Source organism: Selaginella moellendorffii, unplaced genomic scaffold (genome assembly GCF_000143415.4).
Source record: "Selaginella moellendorffii unplaced genomic scaffold, v1.0 SELMOscaffold_8, whole genome shotgun sequence".
Classification (NCBI taxonomy): Eukaryota; Viridiplantae; Streptophyta; class Lycopodiopsida; order Selaginellales; family Selaginellaceae; genus Selaginella; species Selaginella moellendorffii.
The window spans coordinates 550,698-577,313 of NW_003314269.1; the positions used below are offsets into that span (position 1 = coordinate 550,698).

The 26,616-nt window shown below is 44.6% G+C and overlaps 2 protein-coding genes and 1 pseudogene across 2 annotated transcripts; all 3 read left to right on the plus strand.

Moving 5' to 3' along the window:
• The first annotated feature begins 12,432 nt into the window (after positions 1–12,432).
• LOC112345477 (cinnamoyl-CoA reductase 1-like) lies at positions 12,433–14,016 on the plus strand. Its single transcript, XM_024672342.1, has 6 exons — positions 12,433–12,578; positions 12,638–12,807; positions 12,872–13,054; positions 13,104–13,266; positions 13,337–13,526; positions 13,585–14,016. The coding sequence occupies exons 1-6, from the start codon at positions 12,464–12,466 to the stop codon at positions 13,724–13,726; spliced, it is 963 nt and encodes a 320-aa protein (XP_024528110.1). The 5' UTR covers positions 12,433–12,463; the 3' UTR covers positions 13,727–14,016.
• Positions 14,017–18,986: 4,970 nt separating this feature from the next.
• LOC9631678 lies at positions 18,987–22,612 on the plus strand (annotated as a pseudogene).
• A 181-nt stretch (positions 22,613–22,793) lies between these two features.
• LOC112345309 (pentatricopeptide repeat-containing protein At4g02750-like) lies at positions 22,794–25,445 on the plus strand. Its single transcript, XM_024671738.1, has 2 exons — positions 22,794–23,028; positions 23,233–25,445. Exons 1-2 carry the CDS (start codon positions 22,794–22,796, stop codon positions 25,443–25,445), a joined length of 2,448 nt encoding a protein of 815 aa, XP_024527506.1.
• Positions 25,446–26,616: the final 1,171 nt, after the last annotated feature.

Genomic DNA, 26,616 nt, shown 5'->3' on the forward strand with positions numbered 1-26,616 from the left:
TGTGAAGGATTAATTGAATTCCACCATTCGGTAAGAACATTGCATACATGTTTAGTTATTAATAGAGGCATGCAAGAAACTAATGAGATAGTGAAAAGAAACCATATTGATGATGCTAAAACCTTTAGATAGGCAAATCGAGAGGAGGAAACTCCTACCAAAGATACTATAGAAGAGGTTGAGAATTTGCAAAAAGAAATTCATAAATTGAAAAAAGAGAACAAAAAGAGGAAAAAAAAAGCTAAGGCAACTAAACCAGCTAAAACTAAGCAACCAAACTCCTCTTCAAGTTTTGAGGATGATGAATTTTTGCAACTACCCTCGGTTGCACAAGTTTTAAAGTTCAAGACCTTGAAACTACTTAATTTTAGAGGCATACAAGACTGTCAGGTTTTGAAAGACTAGATCTACAATATGAAAAATTATTTTATAGTGGCAAACATAGATAATTGTATGTTGTTCTTCCGTTTACTAAGTTAATAAAGGGTAGTATATCATTTCATTAGACACCGAATTGTTAGCACACTTTTGTATGATTGAAGGTGATCTTGACTATGGTTCCTATTCTCAAGATTCCAGATTTTTATAAACCTTTCGAAGTGCATTATGATGCTTTTGGCTATGTTACAGATATTGTGTTGCAACAAGATTGTGATAATGCATTTGGTGTTATGCTAAAGCAACATAAGTGTCCTGTTGTTTTTTACTCCAAAAAATTAGATAAAACCCAATAAAGATGGCTAACACACCAAAAAGAAATGTTTTTTATAGTGTCAGTATTGGAAAGAGGGAAAGGGCCCATGAATAAGAGTGCACCCCTTTTTCCAATTGATTAAAGGTCTTGGGATACTTGGGGTTAAACGTCATTGTGTTTGAATAATATTGGGTTAGGTGATCTCCTAAGAAGTCCAAATTCAAGAGTTTACATTTGGTATCAGAAAAGTTTCAGGTGTAACTCTATTGGTTGGCTAAGGGAATCACACCACATGTTGATTGACATCTGGTTGGTCCAATTTACTCTCGCTGGGCTCGACCCGAGGGGTAAGGTGTCAAGAGAGCGGGGCTCATGAGAGAGCTGTGGCTCTCAGCTTCCGTTCACAAAGGCGTGAACTTGCAAGGAAGCATGGTGGATTGTAAGCAACTAAAGAGAACGACTTGAGAGACAGTACATGGGGTTCAAATATAAAAGGAAAATGAACAAGAGTGCACCCTTTTTTTCAATCAGTTAAGGGTCTTGGGATATTTGGGGTTTGAATAGTACTAGGCTGGGTGACCTTCTGGGAAGTCCAAACTCAGGAGTTTATACATTTGAAACACTATTTGGGTGGATATACCAAGGTTTATATAAATAATAACACACTTTGCAATGCAACTAAAGCTCACTAAATTTGATATTAAAATCATCTATAAACTTGTAAAGACAATATTGTTACCAAGGTTTATATAAATAGTAACACACTTTGCAATGCAGCCAAAGCTTATGCCAAAGCAAATTTGTTGGCAAGAGAAGCTCACTAAATTTGATATTAAAATCATCTATAAACTTGTAAAGACAATATTGTTCTGGATGCACTAAGTTAGCTCAATTCTAGGCAATGTCGCCAATCAGTTTAGACTAGTTGGAGGATGTTTGGGCTTTATATAGAAACGATTTGTTGACAAAAATGATGTTGCATCATGTGAAGTTATTGAAGTAGAACCTTAGTAGCAAAGTGGCGAAAGTTGCTAGTCGCACCATTGTGACTTCTCAGTTAGGGATGGATTTATTTATTATAAGCAACAAAGATTGTATTTGTTGTCTAAAGACTTATGACAGTTGATTCTGTGGGAACATCATGATGTTCCGATAGTGGGATATAGCAGTAAACGAAAGACTCTTACCTCATTAAAAAAGGGATTTTTCTGGTTTGGTATGGAAGGTGATGTCTTGCCCTATATGCTAGCAGTGTAAGTGAAGAACTAAAAAGCAAGTTGGAAAGTTGCAATGCATTATAACACTGACATGGCCATTTCAGAGTATGACACTTGACTTTGTCACTTATTTGCTAAAGTTTAAAGGTTATGACATTTTGATAGTGGTTGTGGATTAGTTATTAAAAATTGCACACTTTATTCTAACTGTGGAAATAATGAATGCAAAACAAGTGGCAAAGCTCTTTTTCCATAAAATAGTACGGGTTTATGGTCTTCCCTAAGAAATGATCTTAGATAAAGATTCGAGATTTATAGGGAAGTTCTAGGGCATATTATTCCAGTTATTCGGTACCAAAGTTGAAGTTTAATACAGTTTATCATCCTCAAACCGATAAACAAACTGAACATGTAAATACTCAAGTTGAGGATTATCTGTGTTACTATGTCATAGTAGACCAATGCGACTGGGTTAAGCATTTAAACACAGTAGAAATCTATTATAACAACACATTTTACAATGCTATTAGCTATCCTCCATAGGAGATGTTACAAGGGAATGCTCATGGAGTTCCTCAACAAATTATTACATTGAAACCAATGTTCGAAATGTTAGTCTTACCTATTGAGACTTATATGGAGCAACTGCACAAGGTTAGTCTAGGGCTTTTGAGGTGATGGGAAAAACTCAAGATAGGTATCAACATGATAAGGATCAATATTATCAGAATGTATCCTATTAAGTGAGAGATCAAGTGTGGCTATCTTCCCAAAACTTAAATATTAAGGGCTCTTTGTCCCAAAAGTTGTTACCAAGATTTGTTAGTCCCTATCAAGTATTAAAGCAGATTGGTGATATATTCTATCGGTTGGATCTTCCTACGGAGATAATGTTCATAATGTTTTTTATATTAATCTTTTCGCACCATACACTATAAATGTTGACCGTTAATAGAAGATTTACCCACTATCAAAGGTTGTGGATAGTGAACCCAAGTATGAAGTTGAAACTATCTTGGATTCTTGGTTTCCAAGACGGGCTTGTGTGAAGGAATATCTTGTTAAGTGTGAAAAGTTACTCAACTTATAAATCAACTTGAGAGCTTCTTAGGAATCTTACGCATATCCGTGAGCTTGTCATGGAGTATGAGAATTTAATAAAAAATAGCTTTTATAAATCTTTATAATAAATCTTAGAAATTAGTAAAGTAATATATTTCCATTAAATATTTCTCTTGTTTGTTAGTTTTGGATAAATCTTGGTAGGCTGACTTTGGCACTTCGGTATATGGGTTCAATCTATACCATTATCAAGTCCCCGCCCCCATTTTTGAAAAGGGCAATGGTCATATAAACAACTTCATCTCCTAGTCTAAATCTTCCTGATGGGGTTGATTTCTACTCAAGGGAGTTAGGCCTTTAACTCTCTCCCTATATTCCTGCAGGCAAGGGTGTACCATTCCTTTGTAAATTGAGTGGTGGTCAAATCAGTAAAAGTGGCTCACTTTATTAGTCATTTCCTTGTTAGTGACAACTAGAGGATGTTTGAGTTTTAATGTCCTTGAACGTAGAGGAAAGGTAGTTTCCCCACTCATTTAAGTTGGTGTATTTCCCATATACAAAGTATGTTTTTGTAAACCACAAATTTTTCCTTTCTAATTTGCCAGCTTACCTCGTCTATCCGACCGACACTACCTTGGCTTTTTCTAAGTTCTCTCGCCAAGGTTCCCGCATATTGTACCAACTCCTACTTGGTCCTACTTGGTTTCAGCTACTCACTACACAAGCAACGGAGCGTTAGCCATTCATCCACGGATTCCCAAATCTCTCCCAATCCCCCTCCCCGGGTTAGAATGGACTTAAGGTTCGGCTACGCTCCCCGCAAGCACAAGCAGCCAAGCACACCAAGCCTCTAGGTTCCTAACATCCCTTGGTACAACAAGACTTGATTATAGGACCCTCTAAATCCCAAGCCTTGGGTGCAACACTTGCTTCGGGACACCAGGTCGAAACACCGTGGCCTAACGGCTCGGTATGGGTACCTCTATCCCCCCACTTCTATCCCGAAGGGAAGGCCCTTAGGAAGGGCGAGGACCAATGAGCCACAAGGTACTCAAGTGGGGCACCACTCCACATGAGCCGGGAGCACCACAGTCGGTTTCCCTTTCGGGAGTGGGAGCTGCTCTTGAGCACTTCCTTGGATGGCCCCTCCGGCACCACCTGAGTCCATGCTCACTCCCACCCAAGGCCCCTTAGCCCCAGTCTCAACCTCAAGTCAGTTTGGAAGCACCACTGGAAAGTTCCTTCAAGACTAGTTCCTAGACCTCACTATCCCTACTATACTTTTGGACCCCTTGCAGCCTCCCCCCCCCCCCCGGGAGACACACGCTTTGGGCTTTCACCCCTTGACCCGTATTAGTACTCGGACTCGGTCTCAAACTCGATCTCAAACTCGATCTCGGACCCGACTTTGGACTCGGTCTCGGACTCGATCTCAAACTCGATCTCGGACTCGACTTCAGACTTGACCTCGGACTCGGTCTCAGACCCGATTCGGATCTTGGACTCTGTCTCGAACTCAATCTCGAACTCGGTCTCCGATTCGGCCTCAGACTCGATCCCGGACTCTATCTTGAACTCGGTCTTAGAGTCGGTCTTGGACTTGATCTTCGACTTGGTCCCATCCGATGAACTCTTTGTCATTTTGGTCATGCTTTCGGAGATCCTTTAGCCTATGACACCTCAGGGAGTTGGTTCCTTACAACTCCACCACCCATGGAAGAAGTTCGATGCCCACATCGAATGTCTCTTTTATATCTTACGACTTGTTGACCATGTCTCCGGGGGCATCCCCCCACTTAGCAGTGTGCCTAAGTTAGCCTCCCTGGCCAAGAGCCCATGACAACAAAATATAGGTGTCACTATACCCCTCACCTCACCACGCCCTAGTATAGGGTCGGGACTTGAACCCAACCTTGCTTTACTAAGGGGTTGGGACTCGAACCCAACCTCCGTAGAATACGTCTACGGATTCGACATCCCTGCGGGGAGTCGGGCATAGTTCTCTACGCTTGGTTGACTTAGCTAACCCATGCTAATTAGCTTACCTTCGGCGCGCCTTTAGGTCCCAACATATGCCACTGCTCAACTTCGCAAATTGATACTTTAATTGAACTTTGCATAAGTACATAGAGTTCTGCCTTGCAGAAATTCCTCCACTAGATCTCGCGCGTTCGCCAGATTCTCCTCCGGTTCCTATATTGCTTTGCAGTGTGGAAATCCTTTCCACTTCACATGGAACTCTTTCACCTCACGTCCTTGTCTCTTGCTCTTGCGCACATTGAGGATGGCCTCGACTTCATATTCCTCCCCTTTAGATAACCTCAGGTAAAGGTCTTACTTGGTCCTTGTGAAGCGGGTCCTTAAAGTAAGGCTTGAGTAAGTTCATGTGGAACACTGGGTGCATCTTCCCCATCTCTCAAGGAAGTCGGAGACGGTAAGCCACTTCACCGATTTGTGCCTCAATCTCGTAAGGCCCTGCGAACCTGCTTAAGGAACTCAAGATCAATTCATTTACAGGAATACATGCATTTTTACCTTTGGGTCAACTTCCAGCTAATCCCACTTGGTAGCCTGAGGTTCTTGGTGTTCAGCCACACCTTCTCCCCAGCTTGGAACTCTACATTCTGGCATTTCTGGTTCGCGTACTTGGTTTGCCTTTGTTGAGCCCGTTCCAAGGAATCCCTCACTAGATTCCAAATGTTGAGTCTTTCCACTGTGAATGCCTCCACTGTGGGTAACTCTCCATGATACTCAGCCACGCCGAGTTTCACAAGACCTTCAATAGCTCGCCCATTGATGACTTCCCATGAACTCACCCCAATACTCGAATGTGGTGAGTTGTTATAACACATTTCCGCAAGTCCCAAGTGACTTACCCAATCGGTCTGGTCTCCCGAGACATAGCATCGCAAATAATCCTCCAGCTGCCTATTCACCCTTTCCGTTTGTCCGTTTGTCAAGAAATGTTAGTGCCATTAAACTTGACTTAATACCCAATACTTATCTGTGGGTGATAGGCTGTGTTGAATTTCAACTTGGTGCGATACTGTTCTAGGAGAGTTTTCTAAAACCTACTGATGAAGATCTTATCTCGATCTGAGATAATTTCTTTTGGCCTTCCCCGCACTCGAACCACTTGTTCAAAGAACAACTTCGCCACACCTTCCGTATCCACTTCCATTGTGGTGGGTATGAAATGTGCCATTTTCGAAAATCGATCCACCACCATGAATATCATATCGAACCCCTTGCTTGGAGGGAGTCCCGTGATGAAGTCCATCGTAAGACATTCCATGGATGATCTGAAATTGGGATGCTTTGTAACAAGCCCCCACTCGCCTTAGTCATGGTTTTGACTTGCTGACATGTTGGACATGTCTTTACATAGTTTTGGATGTCCTTAGCCATATCTGGCTAGTAATACTTCCTCTTGAGTAAGCCCATCGTCTTGGGCACTCTGCCGTGTCCCGCAAGAGGTTCGTCATGACACTCTTCTAAGGCTAACTTCCTTAGTTCCTCTTTTGAAATGTACACCCTCGTTTGCTTGTAATAGATGAGTCCATTGTGTTCTGCATAGCCCATTTTTTCTTCCATTGGCAGGTCACCTCTCTGGTGAGCTTCCCGTGCCTCTAGATTCCTCAGCAACACTTCTTGTGCTAGACCATCGTTCTCATATGCTGTCCGCACATCATCCCAAAAGGTTGCTGTCGTGTTGGATATCGCTAACTTCAAGCTCGCTTTTCGACTTAGCGCATCCACCACGATGTTGCTCTTCCCAGGCTTGTACAGAATCTTGCAATCAAACTTGGCCAATGCATTGGCCCACCGACCCTGTTTCCCTCTCAGGTCAGGCTGTGATAAGAAGTGTTTCGTTGCCACATTGTCCGTGTAAACCTTAAAGTGTCTCCCAAGATAGTGTTGCCACTCCTTGAGCGCCTTGACCACCACAAACAATTCCTTCTCGTAGGCAAGCCACTTCCGTTGAGCCTTGTCCAGCTTCTTCGAGAAGAACGCTACTAGATGGTTGTCTTGCTTCAAAACTGCGCCCAACGCAAAGTCCGAAGCATTTGTTTCTACCTCAAAGTCTTTGCCAAAGTCTGGTAATGCCAACACGGGAGCCTTCCTCAACTTCCCTTTGAAATGGACAAATGCCGCCTCATATTCTGCTGTCCATACCATCTTCCATTTTCCCGTTTGGTCTGTTAAGGGCAGGGCTATTCTTGAATAGTGCTTGATAAACTTTCGATAGTAGTTGCATAGCCCCAAGAATGCCTTTAGCTCGTGTACATTCGATGGTCACTCCCAATCCTGGATCGCTTGGACCTTCTCAAGGTCCACCTTGAGTCTGTCCTTGCCCACCACATACCCAAGAAACTTTACCTCTTGTTGAGCAAAGTCACATTTGCTCTCTGTAACATACAGTTGGTGTTCCCTTAGTTTCTTAAACACCTTCGTCAAGTGTTCGGCATGCTCCTCTAGCGTTTCGCTATAGATCAGGATGTCGTCAATATAGACAACCACAAAGTGATTCAGATAGGGTACAAAGATGTGGTTCATCAACGCTGAAAATGTTGCCGGCGCATTGCATAGCCCGAAGGGCATCACTAGAAACTCAAAGCTCCCATACCTTGTTTGACAGGTTGTCTTCTCGACATCTTCCTCTACTACCCTGATCTAGTAGTATCCTGACCTTAAGTCAATCCTCGAAAAGTATTTTGCCTTTCCCAACCTATCGAATAGGTCCTCAATCCTTGGCAAAGGGTACTTGTTCTTTTTTGTATACTTGTTGAACAACCGGTAGTCTATGCACATGCGCATAGAATCATCTTTCTTTTTCACAAATAACACTGGCACCCCATACAGTGACTTGCTCAACCTAACATACCCTTTGTCCACCAACTCCTTTAGTTGGCACTTGAGCTCCTCGAGTTCCTTTTCATTCAAACAATAGGGTGGACAAACCACTGCCTCAGCATCCTCGACCAGCTCAATTTTATGTTCTATCAGTCGTGCGAGGGGCAACCCCGCCGGTAGCTCCTCCGGCATGGTATCCTGGAATTGGTCGAACACCCACTGGATCACTAAAGGCACTTCTTCCGTTTCTATCTTTTTGTCACTCTTCACCGAAAGTAAGCACAAAAATGCTGCCTTAGTTCCTTTAGTGAGTTGTCCTCTCGTGGACACCAGATTTAAGTAGAAATCTTTAGCCTTGCTTTGCCCTACCTTTAGATCTTGGGCCTCCACCTTAGATCTTCTTCCTTGTGCATTCACTAGTACCACAAGGTTTCTGCCTTGTCCATGCAGGGCTACCACAAACCGATTGAACCAATCCATCCCGAAGATCACATCGAATCCTGCCATGTCTAACACGGTGAAATCCATGTCCACTTTCCATGTCCCTACTTCGACTCTCACTTGTCGAAGTACCTCATCGATGCTTTGGCTACCTTGAACAAACTCTATAGTCCTTGGTTCACCCAGCTGCTGCATCGTTAGTCCAGCTTGCCAGACTATGTTTGCAGCCACAAAATTATCCAAAGCACCCATGTCAATAAGGATCTTAACAAAGCTACCTCTGAGCTTCCCTCGGAGGGCTAGTAGATGTAGCGAACGACTCTCTACCAAAGTTGCTTGTGTAATGAGTAACTTTGAGTTAGGGACTGGATCACATACCTCAATTTGGACTTCACCCAACTTGATGACCATATTGGCTTTAGCCTTCTTCGGGTAGAGACATTCCCTTGAAAAGTGTCCCGCTTCACTGCAGTTGTAACATACGTTGTTTCCCATGCTACTATACGACTTGACCCTCTTATCCGTGGGTTTATCTCTTTTTGCTACTCCCCCATGTACTCGCTCACTAGCCACCAGATTTGCCTTTCCGGAACCCCGAGGACTCATTCTTAGAGAAATTCCTCTTGAATTTCCCTTTGCTATACGTTCCCCTTGGTTTGGCCCCTTTGCTAAACATGGACCCCGACCCCGTTGTGTTCCCCTTTTGTAGGTTATCGTTGAAATGCACTTTGATGTCCGCATCCAACGCTTCCTTGTAGTTGGTCGGGTTCCATCGCACCACCTCACCGCGAGCCCAGGTTTGCAAGTCTGATATGAAGGCATGGAACGCATCCATATCACCCATATCCGTGACTAGTATCCTCTTTGCCATAAATCCATTCACATACTCTTGAATGGTTCTGGTCTGCTTCAGCCTACTCAACTCATCCCTCATATGCATAGTAGCATTCGAAGGAACATATGTCGCACGGATCCTCGCCTTCATCATTTCCCAAGTGGCCACCGGTCCTTTGTTGGCCTCTGTCGTTCTCCACCAAGACTTGGCATTATCTGCCAAGTATGGTTTTGCACATGGGACCTTCTCCGAGCTTGGTAACCGCAACGCTCAGAAGTAGTCCTCCATATTGTAAAACCAATCCTCCACCACTTTATAGTCGTTCACTCACTTGAAGACCGGTGGGGGCTTTGGTTTGTACTTGGGAACTGCCTGAGGGACTAATTCCACTTCAGTTTGTTCGACCTTGTTTGGTTCTGCCTCAGTCCCTACCAAAGGGTCCACACCTTCTGCGCTACCAGCATCCGCAGTCTTTCGCTTTTTCTTCCACTTCTCGTCACGCTTTAGCTTGCGTACGAGAGTCTCCAGCAGAGCATTGGTCTGTGCCAATTGTCCTTCTAGAACATCCAATCGAGCCTTGGACGAACAAACCTCGCCACCGGACTCCTGTTTGAAAGTTTCCTCACTAGAGTCCTCCTCATGCAAGGATTCCTCATTCATAGCTTCTTGTTTGACCGAAGGCTCCAACTCTGGCAGGGGTTTTGTCTCTGCCTTGGTTCGTTTCCGCCCTGCCTTTGCCATCTCCCAACAATCTGCCTCTATCCTTTGCTAGAACTGAGGAAAAGGCTTCGATACCAAATTGTAAGCCACAAATTTTTCCTTTCTAATTTGCCAGCTTACCTCATTTATCTGACCGACACTACTTTGGCTTTTTCTAAGTTCTCTCGCCAAAGTTCTCGCCTATTGTACCAACTCCTACTTGGTCCTACTTGGTTTCAGCTACTCACTGCACAAACAATGGAGCGTTAGCCATTCATCTATGAATTCCCAAATCTCTCCCAATCCCCCTCCCCGGGTTAGAATGGATTTAAGGTTCGGCTACGCTCCCCGCAGGCACAAGCAACCAAGCACACCAAGCTTCCAGGTTCTTAACATCCCTTGGTACAACAAGACTTGATCATGAGACCCTCTAAATCCCAAGCCTTGGGTGCAACACTTGCTTCGGGACACCAGGGCGAAACACCGTGGCTAACAGCCCGGTATAGGTACCTCTACCCCCCCACTTCTATCCCGAAGGGAAGGCCCAAGCCCTTAGGAAGGGTGAGGACCAATGAGCCACAAGGTACTCAAGTGGGGCACCACTTCACATGAGCCGGGAGCACCGCAGTCGGTTTCCCTTTTAAGAGTGGGAGCTGCTCTTGAGCACTTCCTTGGATGGCCCCTCCGGCACCACCCGAGTCCATGCTCACTCCCACCCAAGGCCCCTCAGCCCCAGTCTCAACCTCAAGTCAATTTGGAAGCACCACTAGAGAGTTCCTTCAAGACTGATTTCTGGACCTCACTATCCCTACTATACTTTTGGAACCCCTTGCAGCCCCCCTCCCCCCCCCCCCCCCCCTTGGAGACACACGCTTTGGGCCTTCACCCCTTGAGCCGTATTAATACTCGGACTCGGTCTCAGACTCGATCTCGGACTCGATCTTAGACCCGACTTCGGACTCGGTCTCAGACTCGATCTCGGACTCGATCTCGAACCCGATCTCGGACTCGACTTCGGACTTGACCTTGGACTCGGTCTCGGACCCGATTCGGATCTTGGACTCTGTCTCAAACTCAATCTCGAACTCGGTCTCCGATTCGGCCTCGGACTCAATCCTGGACTCTATCTCGAACTCGGTCTCAGAGTCGGTTTTGGACTCGATCTTCGACTCAATCCCATCTGATGAACTCTTTGTCATTTTGGTCATGCTTTCAAGGATCCTTTAGCCTACAACATCTCAGGGAGTTGGTTCCTTACAATATTTCATTAACTTTCAGAGTTGGGTTTAAGTCGGGGGGGGGGGCTGCAAATTAAGACATTAGTTTGGCTCTTGTTAGGTTGTGTTGCTCTTGTTTTACGCCCAACTTGGGTCTAAACCCAAACTCCATGTTATGTTAGTCAATGGGGTACCCACTTCCTCACGTTAGGCCACTAGTATGTCAAAATTGTATCAAATGCCATTTGACATTGTTTTGCATACAAGTGTTGGATATAGGGAGCTGATGCTCGTAAGATTGGGAGTGTACCAGACCCCCATTTAGTAACGTAATAAGTGTGGAGTTTGGCTCTAAATTTAAGTGTGTTACATACAAGCACCAACTTCCCATTTCCAACTCCTACATGCAAAACAGTGTTAAACAAAGTCTATGTTAAGATATAAAATGACATTTAAGCCATTAAGTTAAAATAAAGGATATTAATTGTGAATCTACACAATGCAAAAAAGATCAATATGAAACTTAGCAATACCTTTTTAGTTTTGTGTAAGTATCTAGAGAGATTCAATAGCTATAAGGTTTAGATTAGAGTCAATCTAGAAAGAAAAAAGGAAAATGAAGCTATCTAAATTTGAAACCTTTATACACTTTACTTCACTCGTATTATTAACATTAGCACTTCTTTCTTAATCAACACTTTGGTCTTGTTCAATTAAAATATCATTTTCAATCTCACTTTCAATTTGATTGTCAATCTGTAAATAAAAATTGTTGAGAAGCAAAATATTTTATAAGGGTAACAAACTTGCATAAATGAAAAATCTGGCTTTTCCCCTATTAAATGCTTCCTTTTGCAATGTAGCAACCAAGATTTTTCCATAGCACAATCAATTAACACAACCTACTCTTTCATATTTGTTTATATGGGGCTTTTAGGTTCTTTATAATATGCATTAAACTAAACAATCTTAACCACACCAAAAAGAAGTATATTGAAGCCTAAAGACAAGAGATTCAATCTTTACCTTTTCTTGGATTAATATCCTTGGAAGGAAAATCAGCCCATAAACAATCACAGTGTGGAAAGTTTCATGATTTTCACAAAACCCTACCCTAATGAACTTGCAAAAGATGTTAAGTTTTTCTCAACATTTAATTTTTTTGTAATGTCCTAAAAAGTCGAATCAAAGCAGAAAAATAAATGCCCACGGCATGGTCATCACATGATACATAGTGAGTAAGTTCTACTACTTCATTTAATTCACATCTGGACGGTCGTGTTACACGGGTTCGGTGGGACATGCTTTTCTCCTGGTCCATGAACTCTTTTGAAAGTCGAGAAGCTCGTTCATATCAAGTTTGATGGAGCTTCTAAATTCCATTTTTTCTAAGACTGAGAGGAAATATCTTCATGAGAGTACTGACTAGGGCTTCATTACGATTATGGAGGGAGGGAAGAGAGCTTGCGTGATTGGCGCCGGCGGCTTCATTGCGTCGTGGATCGTCGCCAAGCTGCTGGATCGGGGCTACACGGTGCACGGCACCGTTCGAGATCCAGGTGAGCGATGGATTGATCGGTTCTTGGCCACATTTTGGCTTGATTGGTTTTGGTTCTAGATGACGATGAGAAGTATGGGCATTTGAAGAAGCTCCCTGGCGCCGGCGAGAGATTATTGCTGTGTAAAGCTGATGTTCTCGACTATGACTCGCTTGTGCGCGCTGTTCGTGGCTGCGATGTTGTCTTCCACACCGCTTGTCCCGTTGCTCCAAAGTTTGAGGATCCAGACGTGAGTTTTTCTTCTTTCTTGGAGTTTTTTTTTTCATTCTCACTGATCATACTGTTGCCAATAGGACGTGTTAAAACCCGCCATGGATGGTACTCGAAATGTAATGGAAGCTTGCCACAAGGAGAATGTCAAGCGTGTTGTGTTCACCTCCTCTGGAGCTGCCATAGCTTACAATCCAAACCATCCTCAAGATCAAATAATCGATGAGAGCTGCTGGTCTGATCCTGAATCCTGCCGAAAGAACCAGGTAACAGAAGCTGGAAAGAGTTCTCAACTTGTTATGATTTTTGTTCCAGCACTGGTACATGCTTGCTAAAACCGAGTCGGAGAAGCTCGTGAGCAAACTTGGCGACGAGTTTGGGATCCATGTTGTTGTGATATGCCCTGTGTTCGTGCTCGGCCCCATCTTGCAATCCAAGATAAACACCAGTGTTGGAATCGTGGCAAATCTGCTGAATGGTTTGCAAACGCACAGTTTTAGTTCGCTCTTTTTCGTTTTAAGATAGAAGGGAACTTTGTTCTCGTGCAGGCTCGAAAACCAGCTATCCCAACACATTCTATGCACTTGTGGACGTGCGAGATGTTGCCGAGGCGCACATTGCCGGCTACGAGGATCCCAACGCCACTGGCCGCTACTTCTGTGTAGCGTGCTCCAAGCTTTGCAAGGAAATGATCGAGACTCTCAAGGCGAAATTCCCACAATACTCGTATCCAGACAAGTAAGCCATTTTTTCTGGTCGTTCGTGTATGAAACATATTTTTCGTTCGATTTTGCAGGTGTGAAGGTGAGACCACTCAAGGCATCTCATTCGAGAAGATCTCAAACAAGAAGATCCTGTCCCTCATCAAGGAGTTCATCCCCTACGAGAAGATGCTGGTGGACACGGTCGCTAGCCTGCAAGAGAAAGGCTTGCTCTAAACGCAATGCTCGAAACTCCTACAAACACTGATATGGAACTGAGAGATCAAACACTTCCAGGTTTGAAGAGTGCATGTCGAGGCTGGCCTCTTCGTCTGCAAAGTAAGTTTTTCTTCCACCCCTGAGCTTCCCATTAGCAGCAAACTTTCTTCCAGCTTCTCTAAGCTGCCAGATGCACGCCTCGGAGATCCATCCTCTGTTTGGATGGCAGTTGGCAACCTTTGCAATCTCTTAACATTGAGGCTTGCCAAATTTCATGATTTTAATCGTTCAAAAGCTTATTTTGGTTTGGTTCCGCCCTGGGCATTTGTGCAAGGCCGAGGCTTTGGAGATCGTCTCTGAGGCCCCGCTTGAGTGCGTTGCACTGGCAGTGCATCGCAGCCATGAGTACCGCAAGATAACATCACGGATTTGGAAGGGGAGAAACTCAAGCTAAAATTTCCATCACAGCGCAAGGAGTGTGCAACCATCTTCGATGTTCATGGACAGTTCCTGGTCAATGTTGTGAAGCTGATCTCCAAGCTTGTGGCATATGGCTTGCTCAACATTGCCATGTGGAGAATCAGCTGCTGGTGGATGTGGAAGAGGAACTCAAAAGTGTACTAAGAATGTAACTACAGTCTGGTGTTAGTATTGTCATTCCTAGTTTAATGGGGGAAATTGTTGTAAAATCGTTAGTCAGGGAGGACATTCTCAAAACTGTTTTTTGAACTAAGCATGGTCATTTAAGTATTTGGTAATGCCTTTTAGCTTAACGAATGCTCTTGCCATATTCATAAATCTATTCAAATTTTGCAGAATGCTTAGATGATTTTGTGAAAGTTTTTGTGAATGACATTCTCATCAACAATGCTACTTTGGACAAGCACATGAATGATCTTTGCAAGGTTTTGCAAAAGCTATGTGAAAGCATAGGTTATGTAACACATGTGATCATGGGATAAGATTTGAATATACTGTCACCAGGAACTTTGGGGGATAAATGGGATAAAATAGCCATTAAAGGCTTTCTCATTAAACAATTGCCTCTTTTTCAGTTGTTTAAAGGAAGGTGCACTATAGTTGTATTAAAGAAAATGGCACGGGTTCGATTTCTATTGATTAATGGCTATTTAAAAATATATATACCCTTGAGTAAAGTATATTCCTACCCCTAAATTTGAAATTGTCTTTAGTCAATAGATCATGGGATATGCTGATTCCCCTTGGTAGCACCTTAGTCAATATGCAATGAGAATGTCACAGTGGATCTATACAATGGAAGGAGTGATAGGCTCAAGGTTCCAAGGGTTGGTAGATTCAAGGTTCCTCTTGGAACCTTGAGCCACTAAAAGCTATTAAGAGCTTTCTCATCAAGCAATTGCCTCTTTTCCAATTGCTCTTTTTCCAGTTGGCTTAAGGGGAGAGAGATAAGATGTGCTACAAGTTATGCTTGATTAACCACAACCTCGTGATATACAAGATTTATGTAGTTTTATAGGTTTAGCAAATTATTACCATCACTTTATTCAAGTTTTTTCATAGATTTTTATTCCTTTAACTAATCTTCTTAAGAAGAATGTTGTTTTTCTATGTGGAAGTTTTGCAATGCTTAAGATGGCTTTGACTACTACTCCAATGTTTGCATTGTATAATGTGATACAATTATATTATATGTATCCTGATGTTATGCAAGATAAGCATATTATTGCTTATAAAAGTTATAAGTTTCATAATTTCATTCAATTCAATGTTTGGAAAAGGGTGGGAAAGGCATGGCTTGCCCTACTTCTCAAAATTAATATAGAAATCTTAAATCTCAGTTACAAACATAAAACAAATGAAAAAAAAATACAACTCCCAATCCTAAGGGAGGTTGTAGAAAAGGATTGAGCTTTGCATAATGAATGAAATAAATAGAAATATAATTGTGTAAAATTAAAGTAAAAAGTGGGATATAAAGCATATGCTAAACCTCTCTTTTATATCTTGCATGTATGGTGGGAATATGCCATTTTATTCTGTGCACTTAATGCAATTTTTTTAATTTCAAAAACTTGAGTTGAAATCTTTATTGAAAGTCTTAAGTGGATTTTCTTGATTTCCACTCTTTTATGACTAGATTGAGGTCCATCTAAGAACTCAGTGCTCTATTTGAGTTGGTGTCTGCTGTGTTAGAGCTATAGTTCGGGTGGTAGCAGTTGTTAATGCAGTTATTACTAGAGGTACAATAGGAGTGAACATTTGGTTCTTTTTGCCAAGCCATTTTACTTCTCAACTGAAATGCAACTATATTAGATAAAGAACTCTTCTCTTCAGGATTGGAAGGAGTTATAACAACATTTATGGCTAAATCTCAATGATTACAGAGTAAGTAAAGATGAAATAGGGCCACCCTTTAATGTGGCAATGGCTCCAATGATCTTATGGAAGAAGCTAAAGCCCCCGCCATAGCTGAGCATCTTATCACTCAATATGGCCACCTCTTCCAGCCCCTTGGTGTCTTTTAGTGATTAAGCACACTACATTGCTTCCTCTTAGAGCCTGAGCACTCCAACAAGCCCATCTCCATGCTAGATTACCATGCCTTGGCTAGGATCCTTCATCACTATATACAGCTTTAGCCTCTCACATTTGTGCCACTTCTCTAGTGCCAGTAGCTGTGTTGCCATTGCCAAGTGCCCCCTCTCTCATTTCTAGAGTCTACCCATCTTTATCCCTATAATCACTTCTTAGTGAGGAGATTGGTTACCATCTAAGATTCATTAAGGATTATGTAAAGATAGCCTAACTTCTCACAAATTTTGTCAAGAAAGAAAAAGCTTATAAGTGGATACAAGAATGCCAAAACGTGAAATAGAAACTCATATAAGCTCCTATCCTTGTTCAGTCAAATTAGAATCAAGAATTTATATTCCAAGTTGATGGCTTAGACTATGCTATTAATGTGATACTTACTAAAAAACAAGAGGATAAAAAAAATATAGATAAATTTATTATGCAAGGAGAAGGCTTATTTCTCTAGAAATGAATTATACAACTACAGAAAAAGAAACATTTGGCATGATGTATGCTTTATACAAATTCATACACTATTTACTTGCTAAGAAGGGCAAGATTATAGTCAATCATATGGCATTACTTCACCTCCTTAACAAGCCAATCCTGATAGGAATAATTGTGAGATGATACAAAAATTTAACTTTGACATCATCCATAAACCTGGTAAACAACATGAACAAGTAGATCATCCTAGTAGAATCACCACTAGTGAATATACACACAAGAACATAGATGAATTATCTAACTCAAACTTATTTTGCATTCAATTGAGACTAAAAAGAACTTGTCTAGGAATATATATATATATATATATATATATATATATATATATTTTACCACTATCTAAATCTAGAGTCAATACTAATAAAAACTAGATAAAGCAATTCATCTTGAGAACATGACAATATTCAACCATGGGAGAGAAGATCTACAAGCTCAGATAAGATGCCATTTTATGCCGATGTGTTGAATCTCAAGATGAAATATAAAAATTGTTAGAAGAGGCTCATACTGAAAAAACAAGCAGACACTTTGCAAAAGAAATCACAACTAAAAAACTCTTGCAAATTGGTATATGGTGGCCCACATTATAAAAAGACTATGCTCAATTTTGTTGTGAATGTGACACATGCTAAAAATTTTAATTTCCTTTAAAGAGCCAAAGACAAAACTCAATCCGACAATGGTATTGGAACTTTTTAGTGATGGGGACTAAATTTTGTAAAAGATCAAATACATAAACCATCTTCTTTTTATTAAGAAATGATTTAGCAACAAACTATGATCTCATTACTTGTGGTCTCCTTAGAACAACTAGCAAAGGAAACAAATATGTCTTGATAACAACAAATTACATGACCAAATGGGCAAAAAGACAATCAATGAAGAAAGCAATAGCTAAAAACACTATAAAATTAACTTGCTTTTGGACTCCCACTTGAATACACTGTATCATTGCTCCACATGCCAAAAGAAGTCTTTGAAAAGAAGACTTTTGAGGTTTAAAAACTGAATGAAGAACAATTAAAAACACTACAGACTCTTGAACCTATCTAAGCTTGTCACAAAGCAAAAGAAACACAGAAAGAAGTAATAAATTCCAGATTAAAGGCAAAGTCCTTTGGTTTAGAGGAAATGCTGAAAATCTTGGCCAAAAAATGCAATAAAGGTGAGAAGGATTTGTGATACTAAAATAGAGAATCCAAAGTTAGAAACTTTAGAGCTCTAAACTATCAACCTCAAAATACAAACTCAAAAATTTAACAAAACCCCATCAGGGTTTTCCATTTCAAGGTTTTGCTAACACAAATCTCTAAGATGTCACATCAATTGCACTTCCAGTATCTAAATGCCAAGTTTTCTATGCCATTAAACCTTAACCTAAATATTGTTTCACCAAATTTAGGGTTTAAGACAAAAGGTTTGTGGGAACCTCAATGGATCGTAACAGCAAAGCTACTCTACCACTCACAATATCCCGTCCCCTATTTAAGTTGTTTGCAAAAGATTTATCTCCTTGATCGTTTGAAATTGGATTTCCAAGCTGCACCTCTGGGGCAGCATTGGCCCCGGGGGACAGTGCTCATGTCATATGTTCTCGGGGGAGCCCGGGGGACGGTGCTTGTGTCATGTGTTCTCAGGGGAGCACAGGACCCCCCTAACCTTAATTAGGTAACAGCTGAGGAGGTAGAGAGCATTGCATCTAGCATGGATTCTGACTTAGAGGCATTGAGTCATAATCCCATGTATAATAGCTTCACGCCGGCTTTTCAACCAAGCACAATTACCAATTGTGCAAATCAACAGTTCCTCTCATACTAAGTTAAATTACTATTGTGGCACAGCTCATCAGTAGCTCACGACAGTCTAAATGCAGCTCATGTTCCCTATTAATGGGTGAACAATCTAACACTTGGTGAATTCTACTTCACAATGATAAGAAGAGTTGACATTGAAAGATCAAAAAACGTCACTATGAATGCTTGGCCACCACAAGCCAGTTATCCCTATGGTAACTTTTCTGACACCTCTAGCTTCAAATTTGGAAACACTAAAGGATCGATAGGCCATGCTTTCACCGTACTGATCAAATGAGATTTTACCCTTTTGTTCCACACAAAGATTCTGTTCTCATTGAGCTCATCTTAGGACAAGACAAAAGGTTTGGGACACTCAAGCCGGAGCCCGATATTGTCTTGGAGCCTCTTGTTCGGTGGGGATGCTGCTGCCAGCTGCTGGACGAGGTCAGTGGCTCAAAGCCAAGGTGTCACCCATGTTTCCTCCTCCTCATCCCGGTCAAGGTAAGACGCAAATCTCGAGCAGTGATTGGAGCAATCTTGTCACCAAGCTCTCCAAGCACTCGTTTGAGCATTGCCTTGTGTCCACCATATTGAGCTGCGCTGAGGCACACAGGAGGCTCAAGGACTACGGCTCCCACCACCCTCTTTGCTGGGGCAAGAGAGCTATGACGGCTGCGAGGGCCCCCTTTTGGAGAAAGTTTCATCTAGTCCTAAAAAGCCTTTAGTGCCAGCGATTGAAGAAGAAGGAGAAGAGGGAGGAGCCCGGGCACTTCTGGATGGGCTGCCTAGAGTGCTTTTACGATTAGAGGGACCTCGGGAGGATCTGTTGATGGAGCTGCTGGACAAGCATAGTTGACATGTGAAACTTAAAAAACGTAACATTTTAAATGCGTTCAAAAATGCCGTTCTAAACTCCCAACGCGTTTGCACTATTTGCGAAAAGAGACAAAAGTTTCTTTAGGGTTTCTTCAGGGTTCTTGTGGTCATGACAGGAATTGGAGGACGCCACAAATGCTGGAGCTGGAAGCATGTGATACGAGCAGAGTGGCACTAGACATGTAAGTATTGTCATGAGATTCACATTGGGGGAGTGGACCGAGGGCGAGCACATCTCGCTGGAGTTCAGGCAAGAGGTGTGAAAACGTGCAAGGCAATGAGGGAGATCCCTTATGAGGTTCTTAAAAAAGCTCGCAACAGTTTTTCCAATTCTGAGCTAGCAGACCCAGCAGATGCCGATGATGGGCATCTGCTGCAGCAAGCCGCACAGGGTTCAGGGGGGCCAGCAGAATCTATGGTGGCAAGCACGGAGAACTGGTCCAGTGCTGGGACAAGCAGAGCAGCAAAACGCTCAGATGGAAATTTGGTTAATATTACAGATTAAAGTGTCTTTAGTAAATATTAGTGTTTTCTTAATCATTTTAGGCTTTAACATGTAAACGTTGGATTGTCCTGAAAAAAAAGTTTTAAACGGCGTTTAAATGTCGTTGGAACGTTCGCACGTCTAGCTGCAACTATGTGGACAAGTACCCTCTAATGGTAAGACTCACTTTCAAGCCCGACCAACCCGATGATTTAGAAGCAATCAAAACTACCACTCCTCCATGGGAGATCATCCGGTGCGTGTTGCTCACTGGCTACTGCTTCTCTGCGGCAGGGAGCTATTGGGATCCTTCGAGTGGCAGATTCAACAAGGTTCGCATGTTTGATGAAATGTTTGCCGGTTTCTTTGCTTTTGCTTTCATCCCAGCGCTGTAGCCTGCCTGATCCAAAATGGAAATACAGAATGCTTGCTATCTTAGGCATGCGTCAAATTCTTAGAGATATTTTGGGCAAGGCGATGCACGCAGCTTAGTATTAGCTTCTTTAAGTGTCAATGTTTGCTAGCGCAATGCTTCTGTGTTCATTTGCTTTGAAAAGTAAATTTTCGCCATTTGTCATAGTCTTTCTGCCACTGTACATCCTGAAAGTACTTCGCTGAAAATCCATGAGATTTACTTTCATGGACAGGCATACCAATCACGTTTTCCATCTATGGCGAATCATTGATTTACCAAAATATCTTAGAATAGGAAGTATGGCCTGGGTACATTGCCAATGTTGCAACGAACCCAGAACCGCGTAGATTTTGATAGACGTGTGTTATTTTATTTCGTTTTCTGTGACATTATAATGTTGAAAGGGTTCTTAAAGGGCAGCTGCATGGACTCAACATAAAAAACTGATTCCGGAGGCAGTCTGGAACACTCTGCAGCCATATCTTGTATCGTGCCCCAGCTTCCTCATCGGATAAATAGTGCCTCCAAGGTTGATTGCACGAGTGACGAGTCCTTGCATGGCACTTCGTTGATCTTCTCCACCATGACCTGGTGCTTTTACTGGCTGCCGCGACTACTGGAAGACGCGGGCCATGACCATAGTTTCACATATGGTCCGGGTCTTTAAGGAAAGAAGAAGTAGACGTTTGTGGTTAAATGAATTCACAGGATATTCTTTTTGATGCGTTGCAAGCTCAGCGGCAATGTTCTTGTACAGCCTGACGCTGCGGAATCCTTCATCGGCGGCATGACAAAGTTTCTTCTTCTTTGGATGTGTCGTTGCCACAATTGTATTGATGAATTTTGTTTTCGTGGATCTAAGTGTGCTGTACGAATCTTTGTCTCACGCTTCGCAAAAGAGCGCACGGAAGTTTTTGACGAAGGCAACTGTGAATGTGGGACCTTTGATGAGTGGGCATGTGTCAGAAGCCAAGTCCGTGTTTGATGTGATTCCACAGCCAAATACGATCTCCACAAACCTCATTACGCCCAGGCCAAGCCGCAGAGGACGTCTTCTCGGCTGGCTGCTGTCCGGTGGACGAAACTCGGCGGAGGATCCGACTCCATCTAAGAGGTGCAACCCTTTCTTTTTAATCTGTTCTCCGATCAACATCTTTCATTTGTTTTACTTCCCTTTGTGTTTTCTTGATTATATGTTCGCATACTTTCTAACGACATTTAGTATTTCAGGACATCATCCGGTTGCCTCGACTGTTTCGGTTCCTCCAGAAACCTTGGAGTTTATTTCGGCAGCTCGGGCTCCCAAGAGTGCCGAAGGATATGCGTCTATCGGTGGAGGTTCTCCGTTGAGAAGAATAACTGAAGAACAGGCAAGGCTTGATTCACGCATTCCTTTTAGCTACAACATGTAGTTTCCCACGGGCCAGGGCTGTCAAAAATCCTTGGAGACCAAGCATTTACTTGCAACGGTATATGTCGGGAAGCGATACTGGCATCCTTTCACAGAAGAAGCCATTGAACAGCTTCTTATATATCTCATTTAAATGGTAGCTTATGTGCAGAAGCTACAATTTAAACGAGATATATAAGAAGAATTTCAGGTAGAGGCTTCTCGTTCTGCCAAGCAGTTCGAGTTTGCGCCTTCTAGAAAGCATCTTGGCTTAACTCGATTGAGTAACATGCAGCACACTGTTATTCCTTTGTGGTACCAGAGGGAAGGCGTAAAAGCTATGGCGTCTCTCATAGAAAAGGAGTTTTCCAAGTTTTCGAATTCTGAGGACGTAAGGGAGATCTTTGCTTGCGCTCTCAAAGTTTTACGTTTCTGCTTGCGGGTCCATATCTTTTTTAGTGCTCATGGAGTTCCGGTAGCGTGTGTAGGAAAAACCGGGAATCCATAAGAGGAGATGGAAGAATGCGTCGACCTGATCATGCCTGAGTTACGGAGCAGGGGTGTCAACAACGTTCACTCGTTGGCATATTGGTTATTTATCTCACTTGATGTTTTTGTTTGTTTATCATGTTGTGGTTTTCATATAACAGATAAAGCCTTGGTCAGAACGGTATTAAGAGCTTAGTTTTGTATAAATATTTTGTGAACACAAAAGACCAGCTTTAATGCATGCCGTTTTGTCAGCGAGCACATCGAGACATCGACATGGAATACAAAGATCTTGCGCTGGAGTCGGGAATACTTCACTGGGGTCGAGTTCCAGCGTTCCCACATTCATCATGGACCTGGCAGACAGTGTGATCGAAGCACTACCTTAGGCCGTAGCGATCTGCTGATCAAGCCCTTCGGCGTTTGCAACAGCACCGAGGAAGCGCGCTACGCGTATGACACTCTGCGGACTAATAACAGCATGATGTGCTGGATACCTGAACGGAGAGATTGAGGAGGCCAGGGAGTTCTTCGATGGTGGTGCGAAGAGGGACGTGAAAACTTGGAACATCATGCTCTCGGCGTATACCCAGATGGACGAGGCCAAGGAGCTGTTCAAGCTGGCGAAGGATCCGGCAGTGGACCTCTGGGTAACGATGATAGAGGGTACGTGGGGGTCGGGATGGCGCAGAGGGTTTTCACGATCTTCGAGCTTCGCTGGGCACGAGAGAGCGTGGGGAGCTATTATCGCAGCATTTGCAGCGAGTGGGGATCTTGCGACCGTTGCACAGGATGAAGAACCCGAGTGTGGCTTCTTGCACGGATGAAGAAGCGGCGACATTCCATAGCAGTCAGGGGACACGTACAAGATCTTCAAGGGAATGATCCACAGATATGTCAAGCCCGACAAGAACTCGTTCTCACGGTCATGGAGTCGTGCACCAACTTGGACGATGCTGGGCAGACTTTGAGGTGTATCCGGTCCTGGAAGATAACCTCTGTGTGATGCAGCTTCTCAAGCCCAAGCAGGCGGAAGAGCTACTCGACTCCATGCCTTTCGAGCCGGACTACGACGTGTGGAAGACTTTTCTTGGGGTTTGCCAGAGGCCGGGGACAAGGAGCTCACTGGCCGAGAAAGCTCTGCGACGGCTGTGTCCTATCGCAGTCAAAGTATGATATGGTTTCCTCGGGCTAAAAGGATCTCGACCAGGCACAGGAGGTGTTTCTTCTCGTCAGCTTTCGCTTCTCGGCAATGGAAACAAGGGACGACAACTCTTCTGGACTGCAAGAAAGTCCACTGGGAACTTGTCAAGAACTCTCGAGATACAGACACGGAGCATGCGAATGGACTGATCCAGATGTATGGGGATTGCGGTGCCTTCCCAGATGCGTGGGCAGTCTTCCATCAGATCACCCAGAGGAACGTCGTCTCCTGGAACATGATGATCAGAGCTGGTACCAAGAGCAGCCATCTTCAAGAAGCCAACGAGCTCTTCCACCGAATGCCCGCGACGAATCTCGTCTCTTGGAACTTGGTAGCGGCAGCGTACAACCAACAAAACCAGCTCGAAGAGTCAAGATCTCTCTTCGACCGGATGCCCGAGCGAAACGTCATGAGCGGGAACTCGATGGTAGCCGCGTATGCCCAAAACGGGCATATGGAAGAGGCGCGTAGGATATTGGAGAGAATGCCCGAGCACAGTGTGGTCACCTGGACAGCACTGATGGTCGGGCTTGCCAAGCAGTCCTCGGTTCCGGGAGCTCGTTCCTTGTTCTTGGAGATGCCGGAACGTAACGCTGCTTCGTGGAATGCAATCATCCAAGCTTATGCTCGTGGAGGGTATGTCGAAGAGGCGGAGAGATTCTTCCAGAGAATGCCGCAGCACAGCGTTCTCTCCTCCACGGAGCTGCTGACGGCCTACGCTCAAAGAGGCGACCCGGACTCGCTAGACGCTGCAAAAAGGGTGTTTGAGAGCACCCGGTACCCCGACTCCATCTGCTGGAACGCGATGCTCGGTGTCTACTCTCGTAGGGGGGACGTGGCCGCTGGAAAATCGGTTTTTGATCGCTGCCCGGAGAGAACCGTCGTTTCCTGGAACAACTTGATCCAGGCACTCGGGGATAACGGGAACTTCCAGGCCGCCAAGCTGGTGTTTGTCAAGATGCCGGAGCGGGACGTGGTTTCCTGGACAGTGGTGCTCTCGCACAGCCAAGCTCTGGACGAGGCCAAGCAGCTCTTCGACTCCATGCCGGAGCGCTCGGTGGTGCCGTGGACGGCGATGGTGGTCGCGGCGGCCCGGGCCGGAGAGATGGAAGACGCGGACGAGGTGTTTGCCAAGAGCCCCCAGCTGGACGAGATCGCGTGGAGCGCGATGGTCTCGGGGTGCTCGCTCAACGGGCAGGCAGTCCGAGCTGTGGAGCTGTTCAAGGCGATGGATCTCGAGGGGCTGAGGATCGACGCGGTGGCGCTGGTGAGCGTGATCGACGCGTGCTCCATCGTCGCGTCCGTGGCGGCCGAGAGCGCTCACGCGATCATCCGCGAGCTCGAGCTCGAGGTGGAATGCGAGGTGTCACAAAGTAACGGCTTTCTGGGAACCGAGATGGAAGCCGATGTGGTGGTGGCCGACAAGAGCGTGGCCGTCGGGAACGCGCTCATCAATCTCTACGGCAAGGCCGGGCAGCCGGGACGATCCAAGGCGGTGTTTGATCGCATGGTGGCGACGAGGAACAGGCTCTCGTGGACGGGGCTCCTCTCGGCGCACGCTCACAGCGGCCTGGCGCTCGAGTGCCTGGAGCTCTCCCGCGACATGAAGCTCGAGGGCGTGGCACCCGACGGCGTGGCGCTTATGAGCGTGTTGAGCGCTTGCAGCCACGCCGGGATGGGCGGCGCCGCGGCGGAGGAGCTGGACGTGGCGGCGCGCGAGTACGGGGTGGCGGTGGCGGCGGAGCACCTGGTGTGCGTGGCGGACGCGCTGGGGCGGGCGGGCGAGGTGGCGGAGGCGTGCGCGGTGCTGGAGAGGTTTGGGGCCGGGGTGGTGGCGTGGATGAGCTTGCTGGCGGCGTGTGGGCGGGTCGGGGAGGAGGCGGTGGGGAGGCGGGCGGCGGATAGAGTGGTGGAGATGGATCCCGAGAATGCTGCCTCCGCAATTGCTATGTGCTTCTGGAACGAAGGAAGTCCCCGCCAGAGATGTAAGGGAGATGAAGAACTCCAGTGTTGGCAATAAAGAAAGAGCTTCTCCAGTGGGAGAGCCCTTTCGCCGCTGGAGGGGAGATCGATGTGGGGCGCCATCCCATGCCGCGCGCTCTGGCAGTGGAAGGCATCGCAGGTGGCGCCATCCACCACTCTCACGCGAGAATCTTGCCAAGCTCAGGGCGGTATTGGCGCTGGAGAGCATACGCTCCTTCCATCCCACATTTCCTTCCCCGACTGTCCCGAGTTCCTCGCCAGGACCGTAGCTGCCGCCGCGCTCTCAAGCATGGGAATGGACGCGCATCGGGCGTGCCCCTCTACGAGATGGTGCTATACGAGCAAGGTGGGCATTCCAAGCTTCACAGCGACGCGGAGAAGGAAAGTGGGTCGTTTGCGACCATGGTCATCCAGCTCCCCACCCAGAGGGGCCATGGCGGTAGCACTTGCGCTGCTCCAAGGCTTTCGACTTCCAATCCAGTAGCGGCTACTTCTACACCACCTTCTTCTGCGACTGCAAGCACAATCTTGACAAGGCTGTGCCTGGTGTTTAGCTTGGTGAGGAAGAACACCAGCTTCTTGGGCGTGGATGACAGCGCCTTCTTCACATCGGCACTGCCGCACGTCCAGTCATTGATGCAAGAAGGGGCTAACTGCAGCGAGGGCCTTAGGCAAAGATGGTGATCCCGCTCTGCCACAAGTACTCAAGCAAGAGCTTGTGCTTTGCTGGGCTCAAGGGACATGACCGTGTGGTGGCTGATCTTCATGATTTCCTGGAGCTTCATCTCTGCATGCTCACCAAGTTTGAAAGATCTAAGTCATGATTGATTGGCTTATATTTTTGATAGTGCATAATCTCCATAATTTCCTTGGTATGGTTGGAGTTTTTTAATGATTTTTGAACAACTTCTCAGAGATAGTTACTTCTTTAATCAGCATCAAAATATATTAATATTCATGGTTGGAATGAGGTGTCAAATGGTATTTTAATGGTTAAAGTAGCATTATGTCTTTGCTTATGTATTGAAGATTTTTGATCTTGAGAAGCCTCTTGTGGTTAAAACAAATGTGAGTGAAGTGACTTTATTATTGTGGCTAAGTTGGGCATCTTTTTGCATGTATGAGCCATAATTTTGATTCCACACAATGAAATTGGCCCACTCAAGACAAAGAATTATATGCTATGATTACTATTGTGAAGGAATAGT